The sequence below is a fragment of the Heterodontus francisci genome, chromosome 25, assembly GCF_036365525.1.
Source record: "Heterodontus francisci isolate sHetFra1 chromosome 25, sHetFra1.hap1, whole genome shotgun sequence".
NCBI classification, from domain to species: Eukaryota; Metazoa; Chordata; class Chondrichthyes; order Heterodontiformes; family Heterodontidae; genus Heterodontus; species Heterodontus francisci.
The window spans coordinates 69513423-69538757 of record NC_090395.1 but is presented as its reverse complement, the minus strand read 5'-3'; the positions used below and the strand labels follow the sequence as shown (position 1 = coordinate 69538757).

Below are 25335 nucleotides of genomic sequence, written 5' to 3'. Positions count from 1 at the left end.
AGGAATTGGCATTGAAATTGGTGGTTTCAGGTTGAACAAACCATCTACATAGCTTTGATAAGTTCCCAGTGGAATCCAAGTATTAGCAGAGCCTGCCAAAGATGCACTGAGATTTTAATTTTTCTCCCTCGTCTGCCACCCCACCCCTCTTCCCACACCATTTCCAAGCCCAGACTCCTCTTGTAATAGTTCCAAAGGAGTCAGCAGCTGTCTGGTATCTCTACTCCCCTCCCTCCATTGTCTATTCTAAGCAGTCAGGTTATTCAACCATAAACAGCATCACAGTCACACTTCTGCCTAGTGGCCATACACATACATTCCAGCCAGCATCATTAAACAGTGATTTGGGAGTGGGAATGTAACCACATTTTGTCCTTGCCTAGTATAGTGCCCCAAGTGATGCATAACTCTTAACAGCACAGGTCAGGAATAAAATGTAGTCGGTGTGGTGTTAGCACTAGGCTGGAAGAGCATTGAGCAATCCAATTCATTGGGGAAACAGACTTTGAAATGCTGAGGTAGGGGGTTGTTAATTTCCCGATATCTTAACATATTCTAATACATCAATTCACACTTTGGACATGAGGAAGTCATCCGTCTTGTCCAAAAAGTTCAAACAATTAAAGGGTAATTTTAGGACTGCGATCAGGAACAATTTCTTCACATAAGGAGTGATCTGCATGTGGAATGGATTTCCAGGTGAGCCAAATGGCCTTTCCCATCCTTGTAAGCATCTTGAAACAGAGGTGTGTATTTAATATAACACAAAATTTTTCCAGACAGACTTTGCAGCACAAAAAAAAACAATGAACATATTTACCATCTTCAAATAAGCACCTTCTATTGTACTGCTGTGGAAGAAATCTATAAAAGGTCATTGCTCAAGTAATAAATAAATATATTGCAACTTGTAGATGGAAGAAAAATAAATTGTAAAAAGTATGAATAATCTTAAAATAATGGAACTGGAATAAACATTTACACTGTCTAGAAATGCCACAGGAAGAGCCCATGTGTCATACAAAGTTGTTCCCCAGGAGCTGATGTAGCAATAAAACTGATCTGATGTCCGCACACAGGAAAACAGGTAGCCTGAAAAGGGCATCGGAGTCAGCAAGACACATTATCGGAGTGCCAGCAAGAATAGCAACTTAAATAATTCAGTCAACAATAAAAACATATCATAACTTAACTTCAGGTATCTCTTCAAATAACTGATAAACTTTGGACCTTGCACGTAAAACAAGGATTGTAGTAGTTTACATTCATTTCAAAAATTGAAGGACCTATGACCCTGATGGGCTTAGAATCTGTAACACACAACATCCCATGAGAAATTTTTCTATATTCTCTACACAATAGACCACTCCCTCCAATCAATAAGGCTGTCTTTGGGATCTGTACAGCATGTGCAATAAAGGGAGTGTTTTACACATGTTCTCTGTTAAAGAACATAAGAGACAATTATTTATACAGCATTACAAACTAGACTGGCTTGCTCAAGGATGACGTTGCACGCTTGACTGGATAGCTTGGAAAGTTTTTCTAGTTTTGTTGCATAGCATGGAGGTAAACTACTGCTGCAAAACTGCTTATTCAAAAGCACTTTAAAGCAGGAGTACCCAGTTTTACGCAACTGAAATGGAGAGGGTCATCTTGTAGTTCTATGCACACAGAACACTTTTTGACAAAAGTGCTACTTTGCAGAGAACCAACTTTCATGCTGTCTGCTTTCCTCATTTACTAAAATAACGTTGAGTGTTTGAGAACTTAGTTGAGCACTTAAAGCGGAAGGTTAGTTGAGGAGGGAGTACTTTTTGTTCTAAGTACTCCCCCAATTGATGGTGAGAAAAGCATTTGGATAAAAGTTTTTTGACATATAGACATGAATTTTCTTGGCTGCAGAGACATATAGAGCAGATCTTGCTCCCCATGATGGCGAGTGTCCCTGTTTAAAACATCAGGCCAACCAGAACACTGATCTGGTACAGTAAAATCTCAGTCATACAGCAACTGAGCAGGGAAGGAGTATCAACCCATTGTACTTTCCTACATGCAAGAAATAGCCATTAAAACAAAACAAATACCATTTTCACAATATATTTTTAGTATAAAATGGGGGTGTACCTCAAATAAAAAGTATGCTCCCCTCTCAACCTGACTTCCGCTTTAAAGCCACTTTTGAGGACTTTCAAAGTGGCAGTTGGTCACCTTGGAAGAGGAAACTAGTTCACATGGCATAATGGGAAGTATTAAAGCATCTGTAACACAATTAAGACTTGGAAAATAAAAATTAGTCATATTATGCTATTATATTAAACAAGGAGCTATCCTTTTTCAGTTATTTGAATGTTCTTCATTCACTCATAAATAACTATCACTGGTGAGTGACCAGATCTTCGCCACTAATGGGATAAATCAGGCATTTAATTGCTTTCCACGTCTTATTGCTTTCCATGACTTATTCTCTCTATATTAGTATTCTTTAATAATACAAGAGTGCAGCCAATGGCAAATACGTTGCTCTTCCTCTGTAAGCAACACTCTTTGATATAAATAACATGATGTTCAGGGAACCAACAGTGCTACGGACCCATTAAAATGTAGGAAACTTGCCATCAGATTAAGACTGCCTGTTTCACTAAAGCAAATGGAGGAGCATCAGGTCCTGTGCATTCGCTCTTTCAGCCCCTGTAATTCACAGCAAAGTCATGTGTGCCTAAAAGTAATACAGTACAGCATAGAACAGCACACTAAGGTAACTCTCCTGAAATACAATCTCTTACCTCCTGTACTTAAGCACAAAGGTAAATGTGCTATTTGACTGCCTTACTATAAATGTATATTGTGCCTGCATAAAGTGCTTGATGGTGCAAGAACTTCACAATCCCAAAGGAGAACTCCAATTGGGAAGTGGCAGTAAATCTTCAAAGTACAACACTGCTAAAGTGGAAAAGGAAAATATCAATTAATTGCTGAGCTGCTGAGAAACAATGAATGAATCCCATTACTTATAATGAAATTGTCAAATCATGTAAAGAAAATGTTAATTTTACTGTAGTGAGTGAAGAAATATTTTCCAATATTGTATAATTTCTGCCATCAAAATTTTGTTTGGTTTTAATTTTGTGTTCAACTATCTTTACTATTGTATGACTCACAATATTTGTGATGGTTTAATGCTTATGACAAGATGGTAAATGCAAAACTCGTGAAAATAAGGTCCACATGAAAGTTTCTTCATTTGCAGGGTTAGCATATTGCTTAGTTCTACTCATCTGCCTTCCGTACTCCTGTCAGCCAGTCACAAGGCCATAACTAGGGCAAGTTTGTTGCAGCAAATGATTTGCTACTGTGTAGGCGCTCAACAACTGGCACAGTGACTTCCCACCTGGGCTTTTGGTGCAAAATTAATGTACCCGGGCAGAAAATCACACAGTTAGGTGTGGTTAATTTATGGGATTCATTGCTGGCTGTTGAAAGAAAAACAATTCATTTGCCCAAGGCTTAACCAGGGATCAAAGCCTGTTCAAAGATCCAAGTCCAAACCACACAACGAGTTGAACCAGAAAATGTTGAAACACACAGCACGTCAGTCAGTATCTGCGGAGAGAACAGATAAGTTAACATTTAGCATGCAGACCTGTCTTCAAAATTGAAAAGTAAGAGGCACACAGGAATGCTAATAAAACCAGAGAAAGGGAAAGACATACATATGCGCACACATATACTGATACAAATCAAGATTGAAAAGATAAAACACACATTGTTTTTCATCATTCCAATTATGACTCCTTAGATTTGCCTGTGTGTATTTTTTCTCCCTTCCCCTTTTCTGATATATTAATTTGCCTGCTCACCTTTTATTTTTCAGCTTTTCTGTTCCTTTCACAGAAGAGGACTGGCCTGTTGCATGTTCCCAGAATTCACTATTTCTGTTTCAGATATTCAGCACTTGCAGTATTTCAGTTATTACCTACATGACCAGTTGGTTGCTGTAGGTGTAATCATTAAGGAAGTAATGTGGTGGGCTACAGACTTTAAGAGAAGTTGGAGACATTGGGTGGCGAGGGCAGAAACATGCTATACAATTTCAAACTAACAAAATCCAGCATGTATTTGGGTAGGGAACGGAATGCCGAGCCTTAAACTCCGACCCATACAGAGTAATAATCACTGATGTTACTGGGACAAGTAGAACAGTGATTAGCATAGCTTATGTCCATTCAATTACCCCTCTTAAAATCATCCTAGTTCCAGGAACTGGCTTCCTTAGAACATTATTTTGAATAACTAATTTGATATATAAATATTATACTAGTCAATGTCCCGCAGCGTTGCATGTAGAGTCAAGATCAGCTCAGCCAGGGTTAGAAGATGGAATAAATGGACCAGGACATGCAAACATAATTCAACCCCCATTTTAAAATTTGTCCTTACATTTCCATTATAAATTCCTACACCCACTTTATTAATGGAAACACCAATGTACACTTGTCACACTACAATTACACCCTCTTGCTAGTGGTAGCACTATTAGCAGGAGACATCTTCGTAGCAAGATTAGGTCCACAAAGTAAGTTTCCATTATAAATGTGGACCTAAGAATTAATACTGGAAAACTAAACAGGAAGCACACACAGATTTAAGATTTTTAATATATTAAATTCCTGCATCAAACAAATTAGGACAGTAATGCTTCTCCATCATCAGTCTTCATAAAGCTATAGATCTATAATTCTGACCAAGAAAGATTGCTGTTGCTACAAAGGCTACAATTCAAGTTATTCTTCTCAAAACAGAAAAAAAACTTTAAAGAAAATAAAGTTTCAACTAAAAGTGCTTTATATAAAAATATTCAGTCTTGTTAAACGGGATTACAAATTGACCTTCAATCCGTACACTCCTTTTTCCTCATGCTGCACCTACACAGGAAAGCACATCCCTTCCTAAATGGCAAGAACTTTCATTGCATTAATGGCATATTACCTTACATTATCACCCTTCCTGTTACACACACTGTAATGTATTATTGGTGTGTTAGAGCGGCCCCACTGACACCACATCCTTGCATGGTATTGTATTAGCCCCACACGTCCTGTAACTATGTTTTTGTAGTACAGCTGGACTAAGATTATTTAACTTCCAACTAACTGAGTGGCCATATTATGTATTCTGATTTTTAAAAAATCCTTCTCCTTTTTCACAGTCTCTCCTTCCCTTCTCTTCCAAAGGTCTGCATACAGTTTCTCTCTACTATGTTCAAGCAACCATTCTTGTGCACGAGTGTGGAAATTCAGTTCAACCCGGGGGAACTGAACTTGGGACCTTCTGGACTATTTGACTTAGAGTCACATTATGTGACATATTTATTCATTAAGCCATCAAGGCAGCTCTAATCATGGTCCAAGCAAATTACATACAACTACAAGACTGCAATGCGTATTTCTAACTTGTTTTCAAGCCACTGATAAAAAGAGCCTACACTGTGTAGGCTCCACTTACTCTGAACCCCATTTAATTGTATACAGATTTTCAAACCAGCACTCATCATCTGACAAGGCTTCCTGGGTGCTAATGACTTTTAAAAAGAAAACGCACACCAAAAGAAACAGCAAATTCCCTGATTAAAACAGGCGAAAAAGAAAAGATTGAGCATATTGTTCTCTTTGGGAATGTTTTTCTAGCATCCCCTCTACTGTAAGTATCTGATGTTCTATCCAAAATCATCTCCGTGTGAGGGGGCTTTTATTGCTGCATTTCCCCCGCCAGGATTATTTCCCGATACAATCTGCATTTGCTTGGACAGTCTACGTATTGGAATTACAACCTTACTAAGCAGTAAATGTTAGCAACAATGAAAGCAGACAGCCCCTTGGTAGCTAATGCAGGACATGAAAGGCGGCAAAAAATAGTGTTTAAAAAGTGTATGGTCTGGATGGATGAGATCAAATAGGCAGAAGGGCCTTCATCTGAATCCATGGCATGGGACGTGATTTGGAATTTCGATATTATGGGAAACAACTTTTCCGTAAACATATGCTTGATGTGTGAAGCATTTTGTGATTTACATCTTAAGCACATTATGAGCTCTACTTGCAGTGTGAGCTATTGCAATAATCTCTCTCGTATTGCCACTGCGTTGTGCTGCTTATTTCACGTTTGTTGATAGTAAAACACTTGATCTGTTCTTTACGATAAGGCATTTGTTCTGTTAGCTCATAAGGCTGCTTGGAACTGAATACAAGATGGTTGGGGGTGGGGGGGGGGGGGGGGGGGGGCTGCAGATGGGAAAAAGTAAAAGGGGAATGAAACATATAATCTCCTGATCTACCAGGAGAATATTCCCATGTTGTTTCACTAAATGGTACTTAAGAATAAAAATATAATTTAAAAAAATTAAAGCACACCACAAAAAGCTACTGCGTTCTGATGAAGCAAACTTATTTCAATTACTTACACACACAAAGCTGATACATACCCTGCAATAAGTGTAGCAGCTGAAAAAAAAATGTACTCATCTAATTTTAACAGTTTAAAAGCTTCACACCAAACCCAACATGTCGACCTAAAACTCACTCTCTACCAGAGGGGTGTGTCCATTGCCCAGTTAATAGGTCAAGTGGTTGCAAGGTATGAGGGAGAGCAAAGTGGAATAACCCATCGTGCTTAAATACATCAAAAAAAAACCAAATTGTAGAAAAATCTAACTAGTAACACATATCATAATGGTCTTAATTCCTAATAACACTCTCAATTGAATTTTTGAACAGGTTATAATCCATCTATTTTCTACTGCATCAATGGATCTTACTACGACTCAAAATACTTCCCTCCCAGCACCCCCATTACAGGTCATGTATCATAATCCAGCAGTAACCCAGCAACCAAGGCATATCTCGCCATTTCACATCCATGGTGGCCGACATAGCTGCAGCAGCGAATGAAACATTGAGATGCAAGACTGGGAAAATTAAAATTAAAATTAAAAATAATGGTCCAGCGTGGCAGCAACTTGGTCGCCAATAGTATCTTCAAATTTTCTTCCAACGTTCTACCCTTCTCTTGAATTGTAAATAGTCCCAACTGGGCCATGCAAAATTTCCTTCACTGCCTGTTAAAGCTGTCCAATACAATATCTCAGACCCCTCCCTTCCTTCCAGTGTCTTAAGAAACAAGAATTAATTTCTACTATTTTTAAGGACATTTTACATAAACCGGAATGTGCAATGCAATTAAGCTTAAGGGATCTTGCAAACCATTTGTGCTATATCGAATGTATATTAATGATAAATAAATATATAAGCAGTCACACAAATACCGTTTCTCTCCCTGTCCCCCACAAAAACTCTTAAATATCTGTTATAAGTTAAGAAAACAAAAAAAAATACTGAAACGGTACAATTCATTATGAACAGTGTCTTTCTCAAACTGCCTTCCTTGCTCGCTTCAGTCTGCGTGCAACCAGTTTCTCACAACCTGTTCAGTTAAGATCTTTCAAAAAGAGAAAAGTAGTTTGATCAGCTCTTCCTTCTAATCAGGACTCAATGCATTGTGAACCGCACTGCTGCACATGGCCACCAAACCAACAGTGTCATCGACATCAATGAGGTGCTGGAGTGGGAGGGGTGGAGAAAAACAAGAGGTTAGGAATCCTTGTTTTTAAAAAAAACAGGCTGATCAGTCAGCTGCCAAAAATGTCCAGATCAGCTGGGCAACTGGACCTGTTCTGAGAAGTACACAATATTTTCCCATTGCTTCCAGAGGGAGACGAGGAACAGCACCAGCAGCAATGTGCTGAGCACCCGGAACCGTGTCTTCATGAGAGGAGTGATGAAGTTGGCTATGGTGGAGACGAAGACCAGTATGACAGCCATGAGTGCCAAGATGACATTGATGAATTTTCCCAGCAGTGCCCGTGCATTAGCGTTTTCCACTCCCTCCAGCTGCACCACCTGTTGCTGCTGCTGCTGAAGCTCCAGTTTGGTGATCCGGGTGAGACACGACTCCAGAGCTTCCTGTAAGGGGTGAACAAAGAGAAACCAGTAAAGTGGGCAAGGTGCTAGCTTCCTTACAGGATATCTCATGTCAGTTCTCAAAACCAGCACAATGACAGTCTCAATCTGATTACTAGATAAAAAAGTCAGGAATGGACACTAGATTGGCAATCCCAATCAAGAGAAAATGGCTGCTGTGGAAAACATGGTTGCTCTATGGGGCACTCTAAGGTTGGAACTGAGGTACATTATTGGGGAAGAGTAGACGAAGCACACAATAATTCCATGCTTGACTTGAGAACACTGGATGCCCAAAACTGGAAAGCATTCTACTCCCAGCAGTAACTTGGCAAAATCCCCGTCCTCTTTGGCACTGTGGGTGAAGATGGGGTAGAGGATACAAGGCAGAAAATACCAAAAACGACTCTTTAGAATATTACTTTATTAAGCTCCATCGAAAATCCACTGAAATATTTCAATACCGTCAGGGTGATAAAATGCTTCTTGCAGCCATGTGACCACCTGCACTGATTGACCCGATCGCACATAATTTAGAAAACTTTTGGTGCAACAATCAAACCTGGTTATACTGTTGAGATATGGCACAACTGCACCTAGGCATTATATCAAGAAAATCAAGTTCAAAGCAAAAAATAGCCAATCAATCCATTCAGCACACTCCATTTATTCTCCTTGTATGAATATACAGAATCATACAGCACAGGAGGCAGCCATTCAGACCATCATGCATGTCCAGGCTCTTTGAAAGAGCTCTCCATTTAGTCCCATTGCCCTGTCCTTTCTCCATGGTTGAGCACATTTTTTTCCTTATTAAATATTTATCCAATTCTCTTTTGGAAGTGACTACTGAATCTGCTTCCTCCACCTTTTCAGGCAGTGCATTCCAGATCAACATAACAGAATTAAAAAAATTCTCATCGCCCCTCTACTTCTTTTGCCAATTATCTTAAATTTGTCTCCTCTGGTTACTGACCCTCTTGTCAATGGAAACGGTTTCTCCCCAAGTATTCCATTATATATGCATATATGGGCGGCGCAGTGGTTAGCACCGCAGCCTCACAGCTCCAGGGACCCGGGTTCGATTCTGGGTTCTGTCTGTGTGGAGTTTGCAACTTCTCCCTGTGTCTGCGTGGGTTTCCTCCGGGTGCTCCGGTTTCCTCCCACAAGCCAAAAGACTTGCAGGTTGATAGGTAAATTGGCCATTATAAATTGTCACTAGTATAGGTAGGTGGTAGGGAAATATAGGGATAGGTGGGGATGTTTGGTAGGAATATGGGATTAGTGTAGGATTAGTATAAATGGGTGGTTGATGTTCGGCACAGACTTGGTGGGCCGAAGGGCCTGTTTCAGTGCTGTATCTCTAATCTAAAAAAAAACACCGTTTACATAATTTTGAACACCCTTATTAAATCTGCCCTTAACCTTCTCTGGTCTAAGGCTAAAATAAGTTATGAATAAGTCGATTAGATGCTCTCTTCTGTGCCCTCCACCACCATCATTTGTTGATCCCCTAGTTTAAGGAAAAGCTCATAATGCACATGACCTGAAAACAAAATTTTAATAAAAACGAGATTCATAACCTTCAAACGGCTGGAAGTCAATGAGGTGGACTGCTGCAGCAAATGGGTACATTTTTCTAGGTTATTCAGATTACTGTTGTTTGGTTTCATTTCTCAAAGTCTACATAAAAATATTAATATGAAAATATGTTAAAAAAAGGAAAATCTGCAATATAAACTCATGTGCATTTGGCAGAAGGAACTGACAGCGAATCCAAACTAGAAAATGAAGTAGGGATAAAAAAAGGACACTTAGGGCGAAGAAAACAAAAAAAAGGGGAAATTACTTTTACAGCTGTTACACATCTGGGACTAGTGGAAGATGCAAAGGGCCTTCAGTCCTTTGAAAGGTTAAAAGGGAACAGAGCAAATGAAGTCACAGCTGAAGTGCTGTGTGGTCAGCAGACAACGCAGAGTGGCTGTAAATGAGTCAGAACAGGATCAGACAGTTCAGGAATGTGTCTGCTCAGGCACTCTTGCACTTATCAGCAACATCCTTTGCTGAACAATACATTTAGTGTGAGATTATCTTGGATGTACCACATCAAAGCAAAGACTGATGCGAGAATCCTGAACCTCCTAGACACCCACACATATATAAACCATGTACATTCCTCAGCTCCACAGAACATGCTTTTTTTGGGCCTATTTTCTCATGTCTGATTGCCACACCGACTTAACTGAGAAGATCCTTTGTTCGTAGTTTTCTGTCAATGCTAAGCTTCATATTGCTATGCACAGTGCATAACAGCAACTGAGGAGCAATTATACCTGCACTTTTCTCTCCTGCAGAGGGCATTGCTATGATCAAGAATTTACCACTCAGGGAATTACGCAGTTGGGAATCAGCATATTAAGACTCAAAAGCACAATACTTTGATGTTTCCATCATTGTTTATAAGAAGATAGGAATATGAGTAGGAGTAGGCCAGTAGGCCCCTCCAGCCTGCCATTTAATTAGATGATGGTTGACCTATATCATAACTCCGCTTACCTGCCTTGATTCCGTAATCCTTATAAGCGTCGCCGAACAAAAAACTATCAATTTCAGTCTTAACATGTTTAATTTACCTAGCCTCAATAGTGTTCTGGGCGAAGGGAATTCCAGATTTCCACTACCCTTTGGAACATAAGAACATAGGAAATGGAGCAGGAGTAGGCCATTCAACCCCGTGAGCCTGCTCTGCCATTCTGCTAGATCATGGCTGATTTTCTACCTCAATGCCATTTTTCCAGACTATCACCCACACCCCTTGATATCTTTAATATCTAGAAATCTATCAATCTCTGTCTTGAACATACTCAATGAGTGAGCCTCCACAGCTCTCTGGGGTGGAGAATTCCACCAATGCACCACCCTCTGAGTGAAGACAGGAAATGCTTCCCGAACGTCCTAGTTCTAATTTTAAGGTTATGCCCCCTTGTTCTAGGCTCCCCTGCCAGAGGGAATAGTTTTTCTCTATCTACCCTATCAACTCCTTTAATCTTCTTAAACACCTCAATTAGATCCGCTCCTTAATCTTCTATACTCAAGGGAATACAAACCCGCAAACTCTCATCATAACTTAACCCTTTTAACTCTGATGATGTGGCCATTAACCCCAAGTTCAATTCCTGATTTGTGCGGGGTTAACCCATCTCAGCCGAGGTAATAGGAAGGGCACTACAAGCGGCACCGAAAAAATACACCCAGATCTCTGATCGCAAACAGCGTTCTGTGACTCCTGCTGGAAGCACACCTGGGACATGCAATGTTAGGATCAGGCACAATTGCATACTCCCATGGTCAAACAACCTGCTGACATTCACAGTCCTTTGACACCACCTTCTGAACCAGTGACCTGCACCACCTAGAATAACAAAGGCAGCAGGCACTTGGGAATGCCACCACCTGCAAGTTCCCCTGTAACTCACACACCATCCTGTCTTGGAAATATATTGCTGTTCCTTCTCTGGTGCTGGGTCAAAATCCTGAAACACCCAACCTAACAGCACTGTAGGTGTACCTACACCACATGAACTACAGCAGTTCAAGAAGGCGGCTCACTACCACTAGACCTGTAAGAGTCTAACCCTCACGGGTTGACAGACTTTGGCATTAAAGTGCATTGGCAGTGTTGGAAAAATTGCACTCACGCTGACGTGCTTTCATGTGATGCAACATACTTTTCTGTGCAATTTTCCATCAGCTCCACTCACATAGACAGACCTGCTCTCCCCTTGTTTGGGCATGGTATGAAACTACCACAAGCCCTTCTCAAGGGCAATAATGCTGGCCTTGGCAGTGACACCCACATCCCATGAATGAATTTAAAAAAAAATCTGTCCAGATTCATACTTGAAGACTGCTCATTTGAGCAAGGCTGCAACAAAATGCTTGTGCTTGTGGAACTGCATGACGGGTCAGCACCTTCAGGAAAGGGCGAGAGAAAAAGAACAGTATTGCAAATGGACAGATTAAAAAAACCAAAGCAAGGAAAGAGGGAGAAGAGAGAAAGTAAGTTTGAGTGCGCATGCACACATGCACGCAAAGGAAGCAAAATGTTTGTGTGAAACAGTAAAAAGGGAATGCAACAGAAAGCAATCAAAAGAAAAAGGGCACAGTTATATGACCAAAAGAAGTAACTTTCAAGGGTTTATAAGTAGGCAATGCCTCTACTGTTACTAAAATTTCATTAAAGTATAACAGTGGACTTGTCATAGTTTCATACCATTTCTAAACAAGGATTATATGTGGAGAGAACAGGTCTGTTTCCATGATTGGAACTGGTAGAAGAGATGACGAATGAAGATTGCACAAAAAATATGTTGCACCACAGTAAAGCAAGTCAGCTTGAGTGCGATTTTTTCCAACAGTGCCAAAACACTTTCATGACGAAGTCTACCAATAACACATGAGGGTTAGATTCTTATACAGGTCCCAGTCAAATGGCTTTTGAAGTGTTAAAATCAAGATAACCTCAACATTGTTTCAGCTGGTCTAAAACATGGGGAGGGGAAATGCAAACAGATATCGAGATCTGTAATTTAAATTATAATTATTAGAAGTTCAAACTATGTGAGTTACCCAGTAGCTCCCAAGTCGGTTGCTTCTGTTAACACCACTCGGTAACCTGCTAATAAAAGGTGCATGAGGGCAGTCGAGTGTTATTCATCCAATGGTACGTACTTCACTCCTATTAGGAAGCACCTCACCCCCTGGAAGAACAAATGAAATCTGCCGCAAGGGAAACTGCAGACATGTTTGCAAACCAAAGAAGTCCACTTCTTAGTGGAGTGCGTACCTGAATATCTCTGGCCCTCTCATCCGACTGGTATGCAACTTTTTCCTCCATACTGGCAAGTTCCTGCTTCAAGTTAGACATTTCATTTTGATGAAGCTCAGTCAGATCATTCAGCTGCTCCTCCAAACGCTCATACCTGTACAGAGAATTACAAAACTACCATGAAAACAACCAACAGCACTTCCTGCTGATAGCACAAAGCAACAAACAGTTTTATTAAACTGGCATAAAGCCAGAAAATGCTAGGAATATACAGCAGGTCAGGCAGCACCTGTGGAGAAAGAAACTGAGTTAATGTTTCAAAAGATCATCGACCTGAAACCTTAACTCTGTTTCTCTCTCCACAGATGCTGCCAGACCTGCTGAGTATTTCCAGCATTTTCGGTTTTTGTTTCAAATTTCCAGCATCCACAGTATTTTGCTCTTGTATTCTTAAATTGGTTCCTGTCTTCCTCTCGGTGTTGGCTGAAAACCATTACAAGGAGTGGAAGAGGAACAGAATCTACAGTGGTTTCGGTGTTGCCTTCTTGCATCCTTAAAAACTGGACTTGTACACACCATGCTCATTATCCCAGATAACCCATTCCAAGGCTATGCCTTTGCCACTCTGTCTAGTAGAGGATGCATTCTACTTGGCACCACCTACAGAAATCAATGATCTCAATAAAGGCATTACTCTACTGGCATACAGTGCTCACTGAGAATAAAGCAAGAACAGGATCTTCAGTGTCAACAGAATTAAAGAAAGGCTAGAAAAGGGTGGACTCGTCAGCCTTGAAAATATGTCAATCAGAAATGACCTGTAGAAGTACACAAGATACTAATTTGGATAGAAACGGTTAATCTCTAGCATTATTACAAATTAAATTGCAACTGCTGGACAAGGGGACAAAAGTACAAACTGGGACAAGTCTAGTTCAGGACTGATATCAGGAAGCATTTCTTCACATAGCAATAATTAATTAAGAATTAATTGCTGTAAGTACATGTATCCTGTATTTGTTTGGAAGATTAATGGAGTTCCAGTAAAGTTGGAAGATATGCTGATTTAGACCATGTATTATTCTGCTCTTACAATAGGCCTATGGCCCTTTAATGTCATAAAGTCTAACTATTGGTAACTATAAACAAGATGACATCAGAGTGAATTGCAGATTGGAGGATGCTTAGTAATTTCTTCTTCTTCTTCTTTGGCCTCCTTGTCTCGAGAGACAATGGGTAAGCGCCTGGAGGTGGTCAGTGGTTTGTGAAGCAGCGCCTGGAGTGGCTATAAAGGCCAATATTAGAGTGACAGGCTCTTCCGCAGGTGCTGCAGAAGAAATTGTTTGTCGGGGCTGTTACACAGTTGGCTCTCCCCTTGCGCTTCTGTCTTTTTTCCTGCTAAAGCCTCCAGATTAATGACCACAAAAAGCAGCTAAATGGAGCTGAAATACAAATCAAGCTTGATCTAACTGAATCGTGGAACAGGCCCAAGGGGCTGAATCGCCTGTTCCTATATTCTCCTTTGAAAACAAAATTGCTTTACCTCTGAAAAAGAGAAACACGAGAGCCAGAATCTAATGCATGCATGCTTCATATACTCTAAATTACCCGTGGCAGTATGTACAGTGGTCGGATGATTTGCTTTTGTCGTAAGGACTGGAGTGCTATATAATTCAATTTATTATTCTGTTGTTAAAATGGAACTGCGCCCTTTAATTGTTAGATCAGAGCTTAATTGTTTAACAAGGAACTATGCAGATTGAACTGTGCCTGAAAGTTTGTCAGAACACCCAGCAGCAAGTGGCTGAACAAAAAAGACTTGTTTTGCATCTAAATAAATTATGACATCTACTGTGATGCCATACACTTACCACCAACCCACCACCCTCACAAAATTCCTACTTGATTGGAGGTTTTTTGTTGAATAAATTACAGGAGCTACTGTCTGCATTGCTTGTATTGTCTCTAGGTGGCCCCCAACTGCTCATTTTGTAATTTAACTGCCAATGATGTACTCAGGGAGAGCGTATGTAACAGATCTGTTTTGGGGATTTTTGGCTGATGTGGTAGGTGGTTTCCAGCAGTGAGCATTTCATGAGACTTGAAGCTGGGCAGGAGAGGATTTGGGGCCAGTATTTGGGAAGCTTGTAGTTGGGAGTAACAGGCAAGAAAGATCGGGTTCAGGAGTTGTGTGATGGAGTGAGCAAGAGTAGAGGTTGGAGCCTGGCATTAGAGCATGGTGATTGGGCAGAACATAATTTGGGGTCAAGGCAGGAGAGAAAGCAGGAAAACTGAACATGGGGGGGGTGGAGAAGAGGGCAGGGGAGTAGGGGAGGAACTTGAAACAGCCGTAAATTAGGCTTTGGGTATAAGCCTCAGAAGACATTTTTTGGAGTGTGAAACATGTATGCGTAGGAGTGATGAGGAGGATTATATAAATTTACGTTATTGTTGATGAATTTACGTTAACCTTTCATACATTTATAATATAACGAACTACTAAGCTGGAAGAAATTTGTCTGAACAACAAATTTACCTGAAATGAAGTGTGATAGGTAAATTTGATACAGAATGCGTGAGACAAGAAACCGTGCTACACCTATGGATGGGTAAGAAATGTGGGAGAAACGCAAGAGGGATTAAAATATAGTTACAGAAAATGCTTGATACAATCAGCAGCATCTGTGGAGAGAAACAGTTAACATTTCAGGTCAATGATCTTTCATCAGAATTGAAAAACGTAAGATGTTGGGGGGGCAAAATTAAAATGTGGACTGAAAACCACATCAAATGGGAGAGGTCTGGGTGGTGGGCAGGAGTGATTTAATGACAGAAGTAGTGATAAGGGTGCAAGGTAAAGAGAGACAAGTATAGGAACAGAAGATGGCTCCCAGAGGAGGTGTCAACAGTTACAGCAGAATAGCAAAGGGAGAGGGAAGCAGGGACAATCTGGCGAAGGAAAGGTTGGTCCCGTGACCCGGGAATGTGGTACAGGAAGGGCAGGAAGGCCCCAGGATCGGCAAATCCCATTTACACTTCCTCTTCCTGGCCCCGTTTTTCCTGTCTCTTGTGTTTGCTGAAAAGCTGTTCAGCTCTCAACATCATCTATTCTGATGTAAAGTCACCGACCTGAAACGTTAACTGTTTCCCTCTCCACAGATGCTACCAGACCTGCTGAGTACTTCCAGAATTTTCCATTTTTACTGCAGATTTCCAGCATCCACAGTATTTTGCTTCCGTTAAAATAATTGACCACAACCAGGGAAGGAGTGTTCCAATTTTCTGAATTAAGGCGAGAATGAAGATAAAAATCAGCAGGGGTGCCTGCTTTCAATTGCTATGATATGCATGTGTGTAGACATCGGGTAAGCAGAATCAGACTTAGCATTGATGTAATTGGCAACATTTGTTATCTAGGCTTCCTTGGAACTATATTCCAGCACCAATCTATGTCTGTAGGGCAGGAGGGGAAAACAATTATGGTGTGGAAGGAAGAGAGGGAGAAATTTAATAATCTTATACTAACTAGAACTGGTTATATTCTTAACCTAGTTTTCCATTAGTGCTGGGATACTCAGCTGCAACATGTCAAAGTTTCAATGTTGCAGATACTTCCACAAAGAGAGAGGATGAAAAATTAATGAGACAAAAGTTAAGTTGCATGCTTTCTTCCTTGAAACTAAAAATGATTGACTGTGCCAGTGACATTTTTCCTCTCAAGATTACATTTTTCAAAATTGACAAATTCATTTATTATAGCCCCTAATTTATATAGTTAAATGACAGATCTGAAAAATATTCATATTGTGCTGATGCACATTGCCAGCATTTGCACCACATCAAAACAGGTGGTGGCACTATTGTACTTGTCAAAGTCTGTGGTAGGCAGCGCCACTATCAGGCATTTCAAAGTACTGCAACTCTGTCCCCTACAGATTTTCCTTCTCCTTTTCTCACCATCCCTTGCCCCCCATCTACCCTCAAGTCCCTGCCACAACCAAGCCTTTTGTACTGGGGAATGTCCTCAACCAGGAGGTCTGGATGGACAGACCCTGCTTTTAGATGCCACCAATGGCAGCCCTCAGTTGACTGCCAGCTGGCCCCACATAGTGTCGAGGTTCGTTTCCCCATTTCTAAAAATTTACTTTCTCTTGCCATCTTTCTGCCCTAGTGCCTTCTTTTTGAGAACACAACTGTTTTAAAGCACTACATTTTTCAATCCTATTCATTTGCAACTCTGCACTAATTTGGAAACGTAATTCTGGACAGCTAACATTGGAATCATGGAATGGTGTCATCTCTGTGCCGGCTGTCTGCAACAGCAACTCAGCTAGTCCCACTCTCCCACCTTTCCCTGCAGCCCCGTGAATTTTTTCTCTTCAGATAATTGCCCAATTCTCTTTTGAAAGCCTTGATTGAATATGCCTCCACCACACTCTCAGGCAGTGCACTCCAGATCCTCACCACTCGCTGCATAAAAAAGTTTTTCCTCATGTCATCATTGCATCTTTTGCCAGTCACCTTAAATCAATGTCCTCTAGTTCTGGATCCTTTGGTTAATGGGAATAGTTTTTTCCTATCTACTCTGTCCAGACCCTTCATGGTTTTGAACATCTCTATCAAATTTCCTCTGAATCTTCCCTTTGCCAAGGAGAACAGCCCCAGCTTCTCCAACCTATCCACGTAACTGAGGTTCCCCATCCCTGGAGCCATTCTCGTGAATCTTTTCTGCATCCTCACTAATGCCTTAACATCCTTCCGAAAGCGTGGTGCCTGGAACTGGACACAATACTCCAGTTGAGGCCGAACCAGTGTTTTATTTAGGCTCATCATAACCTCATTGTTCTTGCACTCTGTGCCCCTATTTATTAAGCCTAGGATCCCATATGCTTTATTAACCCCTTTCTCAACCTGCCCTGCAACCTTCAATGATCTGGGCACATATTCCACAGGTCCCTGTTCCTGCACCCTATTTAGAACTGTACCCTTTAATTTATATTGCCTCTCCTCATTCTTCCTTCCAAAATCAATCACTTTACACATTTCTGAATTACATTTCATCTGTCACTTGTCCGCCCATTCCTCTAGCCTATCTAAGTCCTCTTGAAGTTTATCACTATCCTCCTCAGTTAACAATACTGCCAGTAATCGAACTCCACAGGTTTGTCTCTGCCAAACTGTAACTTCTTAAAATTCAATTGGGCAGAGTTTAGCACTACCCCAGGTCACAATACATTACAGGTTAGTTGGTTCTTACAGATGCATGTAGTGAGGATCTATACATTTGAGAGAGTTCTCCATGTTTTAAAAGCATGTTGAAGGACCAGGGTCATTTCTTGGTTGAAGCATGGGTGGGGGGGTGTGGTGACAACTCAGATCAAGTCAAGATTAAACCCAAGTTGCTTTCTTCCCCTTTTGTTAAGCAGCCTTCCACACCAGCCCAACCAACAATGTCAGGGCACTTATCAGGTTAGGAACTGTGCTGCCATTCCAGGGTATAATGTTAGCATGCATGAATGCACTGTGTCATCAGGCTGCTGGATCCCAGATAAGTTTGTCACCCAATTTTCCCTTCTCCCTTCTGAAGGTTCTGATTGATGCAGGGTGACTGTTTCAGACACCAAGTACCCTTTGGTTCTTCACCAAGTGGCTACACGTGAAAATTGGCTATAGGAGCATGAAGGCCATCACCGCTGAACCTGATCCTGTCCTCACCTAACATCCACACACATGCATGATTTAGCAGGAGTCACAGGGTAATGATCAGAAGGAGTAATCTATGCTAATCTTTCCCCCTCCCTAGTTTAGCAGTGCTTAGGCCAAATGTAGCACACACCAACTGCAAACACAGCTGAAATATATCCCAGGTAGTCCTGGTGCACCTTAAAAGCCATTGGACAGGATAGGTTCCTTTATCTCCAGTCGTGCCGAGTTGCTCATTATGAAGTGAAAGGGGCTCTTCAAAATGGTGAGTATACAGATTCTGAAAACAACATACTGGAGTGATCACAAGGCTGTAAAGTCAACAGAGGGGCAAGATATCATCTAAACTGCAACTGGACAAAGATTGCATCGGAAGAGCGTGCTTACTAATCTCAAGGTGAAATGGGATCTTTCGCCATGGGCTATATTACTTCGCGGCTATCAGTGAAGCCTGAATGCACCAATGCTGTAGTCTTAGGAATGAGATTGAGCATGTTGACATATGACAGCACTACTATAACTAGTTTCAATTTGGGAGCTTGTCAACCTTCTTTCTCCTAAACACAACTTGCATGCTGATGGGAATTGGGGTAAGAAAGCGAAAGGAGAAGGTGGTTTGCTGGGGCAAGTCCACACTTATATTTCATGACCTGTGTAGACATCCATTTCCCTGTTCCTCGGGCCAATATATAGCAACTGTAACCTAGATACCTGTATCGTTCTTCTTGCAAACACTGCGTCATGTAGGCATAGTCTCTTTGTAGCTGTCCTTTTAAATCTTCCATTGCGTCCTCCAGATGTGATTGGCTGTCTTTAATTTCTCGGAGTTCATCCAGGATCGTATCGAAATTGTTATGATGGCTGTCCAGTGTATTTGACTTGGGGCTCCCCATGCCTCCAGCCCCCGCCCCTGAGTTACTACCACCTGCAGAGCCAGAAGTTGCACTGGAACATTCATCCTCACTTCCATACTTGGGGCTTGAGACCAGAGTAGCACTGCCACTCAGAGTCCTGGTGGTCTCTTCCTGGTGTGACTCATCCAACGTGTCTTTCAAATGGGCAATGTTATCAGCGCTACCAAACTTGTTTCGTATCAGACTGGCAAACTCCCGTGGTTTGGAAACTACAGCCGTGTGAGTGACTTGAGAGAGACCGGACAGACCTCCCTTCACACCTTCTACTACACCTCCACCAAATCCACTGATACCAGCTCGGACATTGGCGCCCACATCCTTTAGACCTTGCTGCATGTCCCGAAGAACATCCTTTGGCTGCCTCGAAAGACCATTTTGTTCAATCTCTGTAAAAGTTAATTTAAAAATTTATATTATGAATGAAACTATATCTGTACAATTTAGTCCATTATAATGTCTGTTAAATATGCAATGCCACATAAATGTTCACTTGTCCTCTTTCAGATCTTCAAGTACCCTACGACACAGTAAAGGGACATTTAGACAACCTGCTCCCAGGCATTCATCAATCTCATTCTACAACTGGGTGCTTGGAAGTATGCAACAGAGTCCAACACGTCCTTGTAGTTTCCCATTACCACAACAAACCACTCAACATTCACTCCATATCTCCCTCATTAAACATTGGTAATCCAGAATCACTGTAAACAGAATCACAGATCATAATCTGATTTAAATTATTGCTGCAATTTAAACTGAATGGATTGTTGCAGCAGAAGGACGATTAATGACACAAAAGGGTCTCATCACATATGAAGCCGAGTTGTTGTCCATTCATTTAGTTATCACTTTTTTTCCTCCATCTCTAAGTTTGTGACTGACACTTGGGTGGGGGTGGGGGTGGGGGTCAGTTTACGTCTAATGACTCGCTCAAGTAGCCATTTCATGTACAAGTTTAGATTGGGAAACTATTTGTTTTCCTCAATTGACAATCACATGTAGGCATTTTGCTGGAGGGATCACCTCCACCAACCACACCCACCCCCCACCCCTCCCTCACCCGTCACAACTGATGCTACTGACCTTAGCTCAGATGCAAATTCTGGTGCCTCAGCAGCTGCTCTAATGCAAACTCAGTATTGATTGAGGATTAAAACTCAAACCCTCTGCTCGGTGTTTTGTTCTCCCATGAGGTCAGTGAGGTAACTTTCCCTTCAGTTTCTGGTACAGAATGTTTATACACCTTAAACTGTAGATTATATAGATAACATTTAGGTTGCTTATTTCAAACTTTTAACACATCGCCTCTCATCTGCAACTGTACTTACTTTAATCCAAGTGACAACTAGATTTCAAATGACTAAACCTTAAATATTCAAGAACAAGGTTGCGGGATGAAAAGTATTTTTCTGTCAAACTCAATCAGTACAGCTGGAGCACTGCAAATCAAATATGAAAGCATGGAAGCAAATGTCAATGGGCCTCATCAAGTGTGTTCCTCCCACAGAAAATATACAATTTATCATACTGTGGACTCCATCTCTCCCCAAAGGAACATGCTGGATAAGTGTTCCTGATCCCCAAAGATAATCATGCAAAATTTCTGAAACTCCGTCCTTGCATCTAGATTATTCAACCCTGGTTTGCTGACCTCATCAGATACCATGCCACTCATTCTTGCCCCAGCAGCGATGGGAACAATTTATTCTTCTGGAATACATTATCAAAGATATTTATTCTTAGAAATTTATTTTCTAATTCGGAAGCAGATATTTATCGAGCTTTTCTGAAATTCAGTATTGTTGGGACTGCAAGAACAAAAGAAGCAAATTCCCTTCTGCCTTCTGGGCATTAAAAAGAGTTTTAGATTTTTCTAATTTTTTTTATTTCCATTCCTATTCCGAGTTTCCATTTCTCTTTTTCATGTTCTACTTTAGGAGGGGGAACTTATCCACCCATGTCCACAAATTTCTTTCACTTTCTGTTTCCACAGAATTGTTGGTATTGGCAAAAACAAAACGCTCATTAAAAACATTTTGAGCAGAACTGATCCACTCCGCTAATCTGAGTTTCCGTGCTTGTATCAACTGGTTTGCTGGGTTCTGAAAATTTTTTTTCTTGTGACCCTGTCCTAAGCGCAGCACATCACAGAACTGTCAGCACAGACTTTCATGTGGTAGTTTCAGTTGTTTGTACCCAGCAGGTGGAAAAAAAATCGTATAGGTAGTCGGTACCTTTAGGGAAACCAGCTGGTAAAACACAGCCCTTCAAAGTAGAATGTTCCAGGTTTGATTCCTAGTCTGTGCTGAGTTAGGTGATCTCATCCAGTGCACAGCAGGGACATTGCAAACAGCTTTGGCACCCTAGGGGTGGGTGGCACTTCAATCAACCTGGATTCGCATTCCTAATTACTAACAAGTGACCTTTTGAAGAACGTGCATTTGTTTGGGCATGGAGTGAGGACTGATTTAAACTCAGTTTACGATCTCCCATGCTAGTACAGCCAGCCAACACTCACTGCCAAGACTAACATGTGAAGAGTAGCCTTTTGGGCAAGACATCAGAAGGTTGCCGAAACACAGAACTGTACTCCAACATGAGTCAGCACCTTCAGAAAATTAGAAGAAAAAAATTAAAAAGCAGTATTGCTCAGATGAAAAAAGCAGAAAGTGCTGCATGTTCCAGCATTTTCAGTTTCTATTTCCAATTTCCAACATCTGCAGTATTTTGCTTTTGTTTTTACTCCGTCTGTCCCGTAAATGACTATGACTCTATAATGATCATGAGATGGTTCAAAGATACTCCTGAACAGGTAATTGATCTTCCTCGTTTAAACTTGCTGGAATCCTTAACACAGGTTGGCCAGAAAATTCTTAATGATCCATTTCCACCACCAATAACCTACCTAAAAATGTTTACTTCTTCAAAAAAAAAATGAGTTTCAAGCTAATCAGAACTCAGTGTTCAGTGTGTGTGGGGTGGGGGGGGGCGGGTGCAGAGCAAACTGGAGCTAAGTGTTCTTATCCACACTTGCTCCTTATGCTGGTTCCAAGGCACTTTGTGAGACAGAAAGAAATGAGATAGATCATCGGTTCAGGCAAGAGTGAGATAGAACCAGCTGAATTAAAGCTCCACTGGTCCCATACAAACAAAAAACATAATTTCACTCAATTTTCTTCCTGTGTTAAAAGGCAAACTGAGCTAGCTAGGGTAGACATGGCCAAGACTCCTGCACTGATCAGTGACCAAACTTGGCAAGTCCATGTGTGTAAACTTTGGGAGAGGACATGATTTGACAAACCAGTAATGTCCCTTACATCAGTAAAAACCAGTTTATGCCCACAGGTGAAGTATTGCTACTTTAGTGAGCACTGGAGTAACTGTATTGTAAATGTGAGTCACGTCTTTAGGAGAGCATGCGAGAGAATTGGTAGGGACAAAAAAAAAGTAAATGAGCAAATTAAAAAATAAAGCATTTTCTTAATTATACTAAAAACAAACTGACAACATAACTCAATCTTTAAGAGAATAGTTACCAAGATTAACCCTTATCTCCTTAGTACAGTAGCTCTCACACCATCAGAATATATCAATATTAGTGTCAATTACAGTTCTCAATGTTACCTTTTAGTTTTCTGTGGTAGTGTTCGAGCTTCTTGTGCAGTTGTGCAATTGTCTGTGCCGATTTCTGGTTCTTTTTCTCAAAGACCTGCTTGATACGGGAGGCTTGCTGTTTGTCTGCATTGTTGGCCAGCTTCAAGTATTCTGCTACATTATCATCTCGTGCAGTTTGCTCGATTTTTATCTGTTCTGTGATTTTCAGGATCTTCTGGTGAAGGTGGTCTATGGCAGCTTTCGTCTTATGAGGATCTGGAGTCCCATCAGGCACATCAAGGCTAATGTTAGAGTCTGAGCCCCCATGGCTGGTGTTTGCTGGCAAGCTGAGCGTACTCACATCTCCCTTTTCAAGCTGAAAAGATTTAGAGGAAGTTAAACTTTAGTACTACAACTTACAACATATATATTCTCTTTCTCTTAAAAATCTCTCTCAACTTCTCTTGAAGGTGCTGACCCATACCAGAGTACAATTCCCTATAGCTAACCCGGTGACCATGGCCATTCATGCACACCGTATACGCTCGTGCATCAGCAGGGACAACAAGCATCACAGCCAAGATTGCTAAGAGATACTATTTCAGTTGATTGGTGGTCCAGGACTCAGGGACATAGCCGAAAAATTAGACCTTTCAAGAGTGAAGAAACACTTTTGCACGCAAAGTGTTTGGAACTCTCTTCCACAAACAGCAGTTAATATTGGGTCAATTGTTAATTTCAAAATCTGAGACTGATAGATTTTTTTTAAACCAAAGGTATTAAGGGATATGGGGCAAAAGCGGGTATGATTTAGAGATACAGCACTGAAACAGGCCCTTCGGCCCACCGAGTCTGTGCCGGCCATTAACCACCCATTTATGGAGTTAGATTACAGATCAGCTATGATCTCCGTGAATGGCAGAACAGCTCGAGGAGCTAAATGGCCTACACTTGTTCCTGTGTTCCTACCCCAGTGGTGCACACAAACCCTGGTGAATTGAGACATTTCAATCTGATTAACAAACCTTCAAAAATTCCCATGCATTTCATTTGTCACATTGGGTATCCATGATCTTTCACAATTTACAAGGGGTTAGGTATTTAGTTATACACATACACATTCGGCCATGTGAAGTTGCAAAGCAAACCTGCAGATTGTATCAAGCTGATAGTTACTTAATTTATTGCTGACAGATCATTTATGTATCCTTATTACAACACTGCAAATGAATCATGTTTCTCTTCTTCCCTCTTCAGGCCTCCATTGCTCTAGACATGAATAAATCCATAAGGAATACAGGATAAATGTCTCCAATTTCTTTACTCAGAGAGCAGTGAGAATGTGCAATAGTTGAGGTGAATAGCATAGATGCATTGAAGGGAAGCTTGATTAGTCCCTGTGAGAGAAAGGAATAGAAGGTTATACTGATAGGATTTGAAGAAGTTGGGTGGGAGGAGGCTGATGTGGAGCATAAACACCAGCATTGACCAGTTGGGCCAAATAGCCTATTGCGGTGTTATAAATTCTATTTAATTCTGTGTAAAACAATGCTCCCTATCAGTGCTGAACTTGCCTTTTACCAATTTGCATTTAGGTCATTTTGTCCTGCGGTCAATAGATTAACTTGAAATAGTGCTCGACATTAACAGTTCCTGTTCCTTTTTGTCTCTATTTATGTACCCTCCAGGAGGCCCCTTCTCATTATACTGCTTTCAAGATCGGATAACTCAATATTTTCTAAAATTTCCTCATGATAATCCTGCACAATTCAAATTCTTTTCTTTATTATTCTTTCATGGGATTTGGGTGTCACTGGCAAGGCAAGCATTTGTTGCTCATTTCTAATTGCCCTTGACAACTGTGTGGTTTGCTAGGCCATTTCAGAGGGCATTTAAGAGTCAACCACATTGCTGTAGGCCAGACGAGGACAACAGATTTCCTTCCCTAAAGGACATTAGTAAACCAGATGGGTTTTTACAGCAATCAATGATAGTTTCATGGCACCATTACTGAGACTAGCTTTCAATTCCAAATTTTCATTAATTGAATTTAAATTCCACCAGCTGCCGTGGTAGGATTTGAACCCATGGCCCCAGGGCATTAGCCTGGGCCTCTGGGTTACTAGTTCAGTGACATTATCACTACGCCATCGTCTCTCTTCCCACCCCCACCCCCCGCCTCCCCGCCTCCCCCAAACCACTTGACTGCCGGGTGTTAGACTCATTGATTTAGAAGTGAGCTCTGGAGTCAGTGACAAGTGCAACCCAGCACTGCACTGCT

At 41.1% G+C, this 25335-nt stretch overlaps 1 protein-coding gene across 7 annotated transcripts in view; it reads right to left on the bottom strand.

The window, feature by feature from the left end:
* Positions 1-4640: 4640 nt before the first annotated feature.
* The window catches only part of tmcc2 (transmembrane and coiled-coil domain family 2), a 156747-nt gene continuing 136052 nt past the window's right edge, over positions 4641-25335 (bottom strand). For all 7 annotated transcript variants that reach the window (XM_068057454.1, XM_068057453.1, XM_068057455.1 and 4 more), the window contains 4 exons: positions 23085-23430; positions 19258-19846; positions 12862-12997; positions 4641-8018 (listed from right to left, as the gene is read on the bottom strand). In XM_068057454.1, coding sequence (XP_067913555.1) covers positions 7707-8018; positions 12862-12997; positions 19258-19846; positions 23085-23430 — 1383 coding nt within the window. In that variant the 3' untranslated portion in view covers positions 4641-7706. The remainder of the gene's footprint in view (positions 8019-12861; positions 12998-19257; positions 19847-23084; positions 23431-25335) is intronic.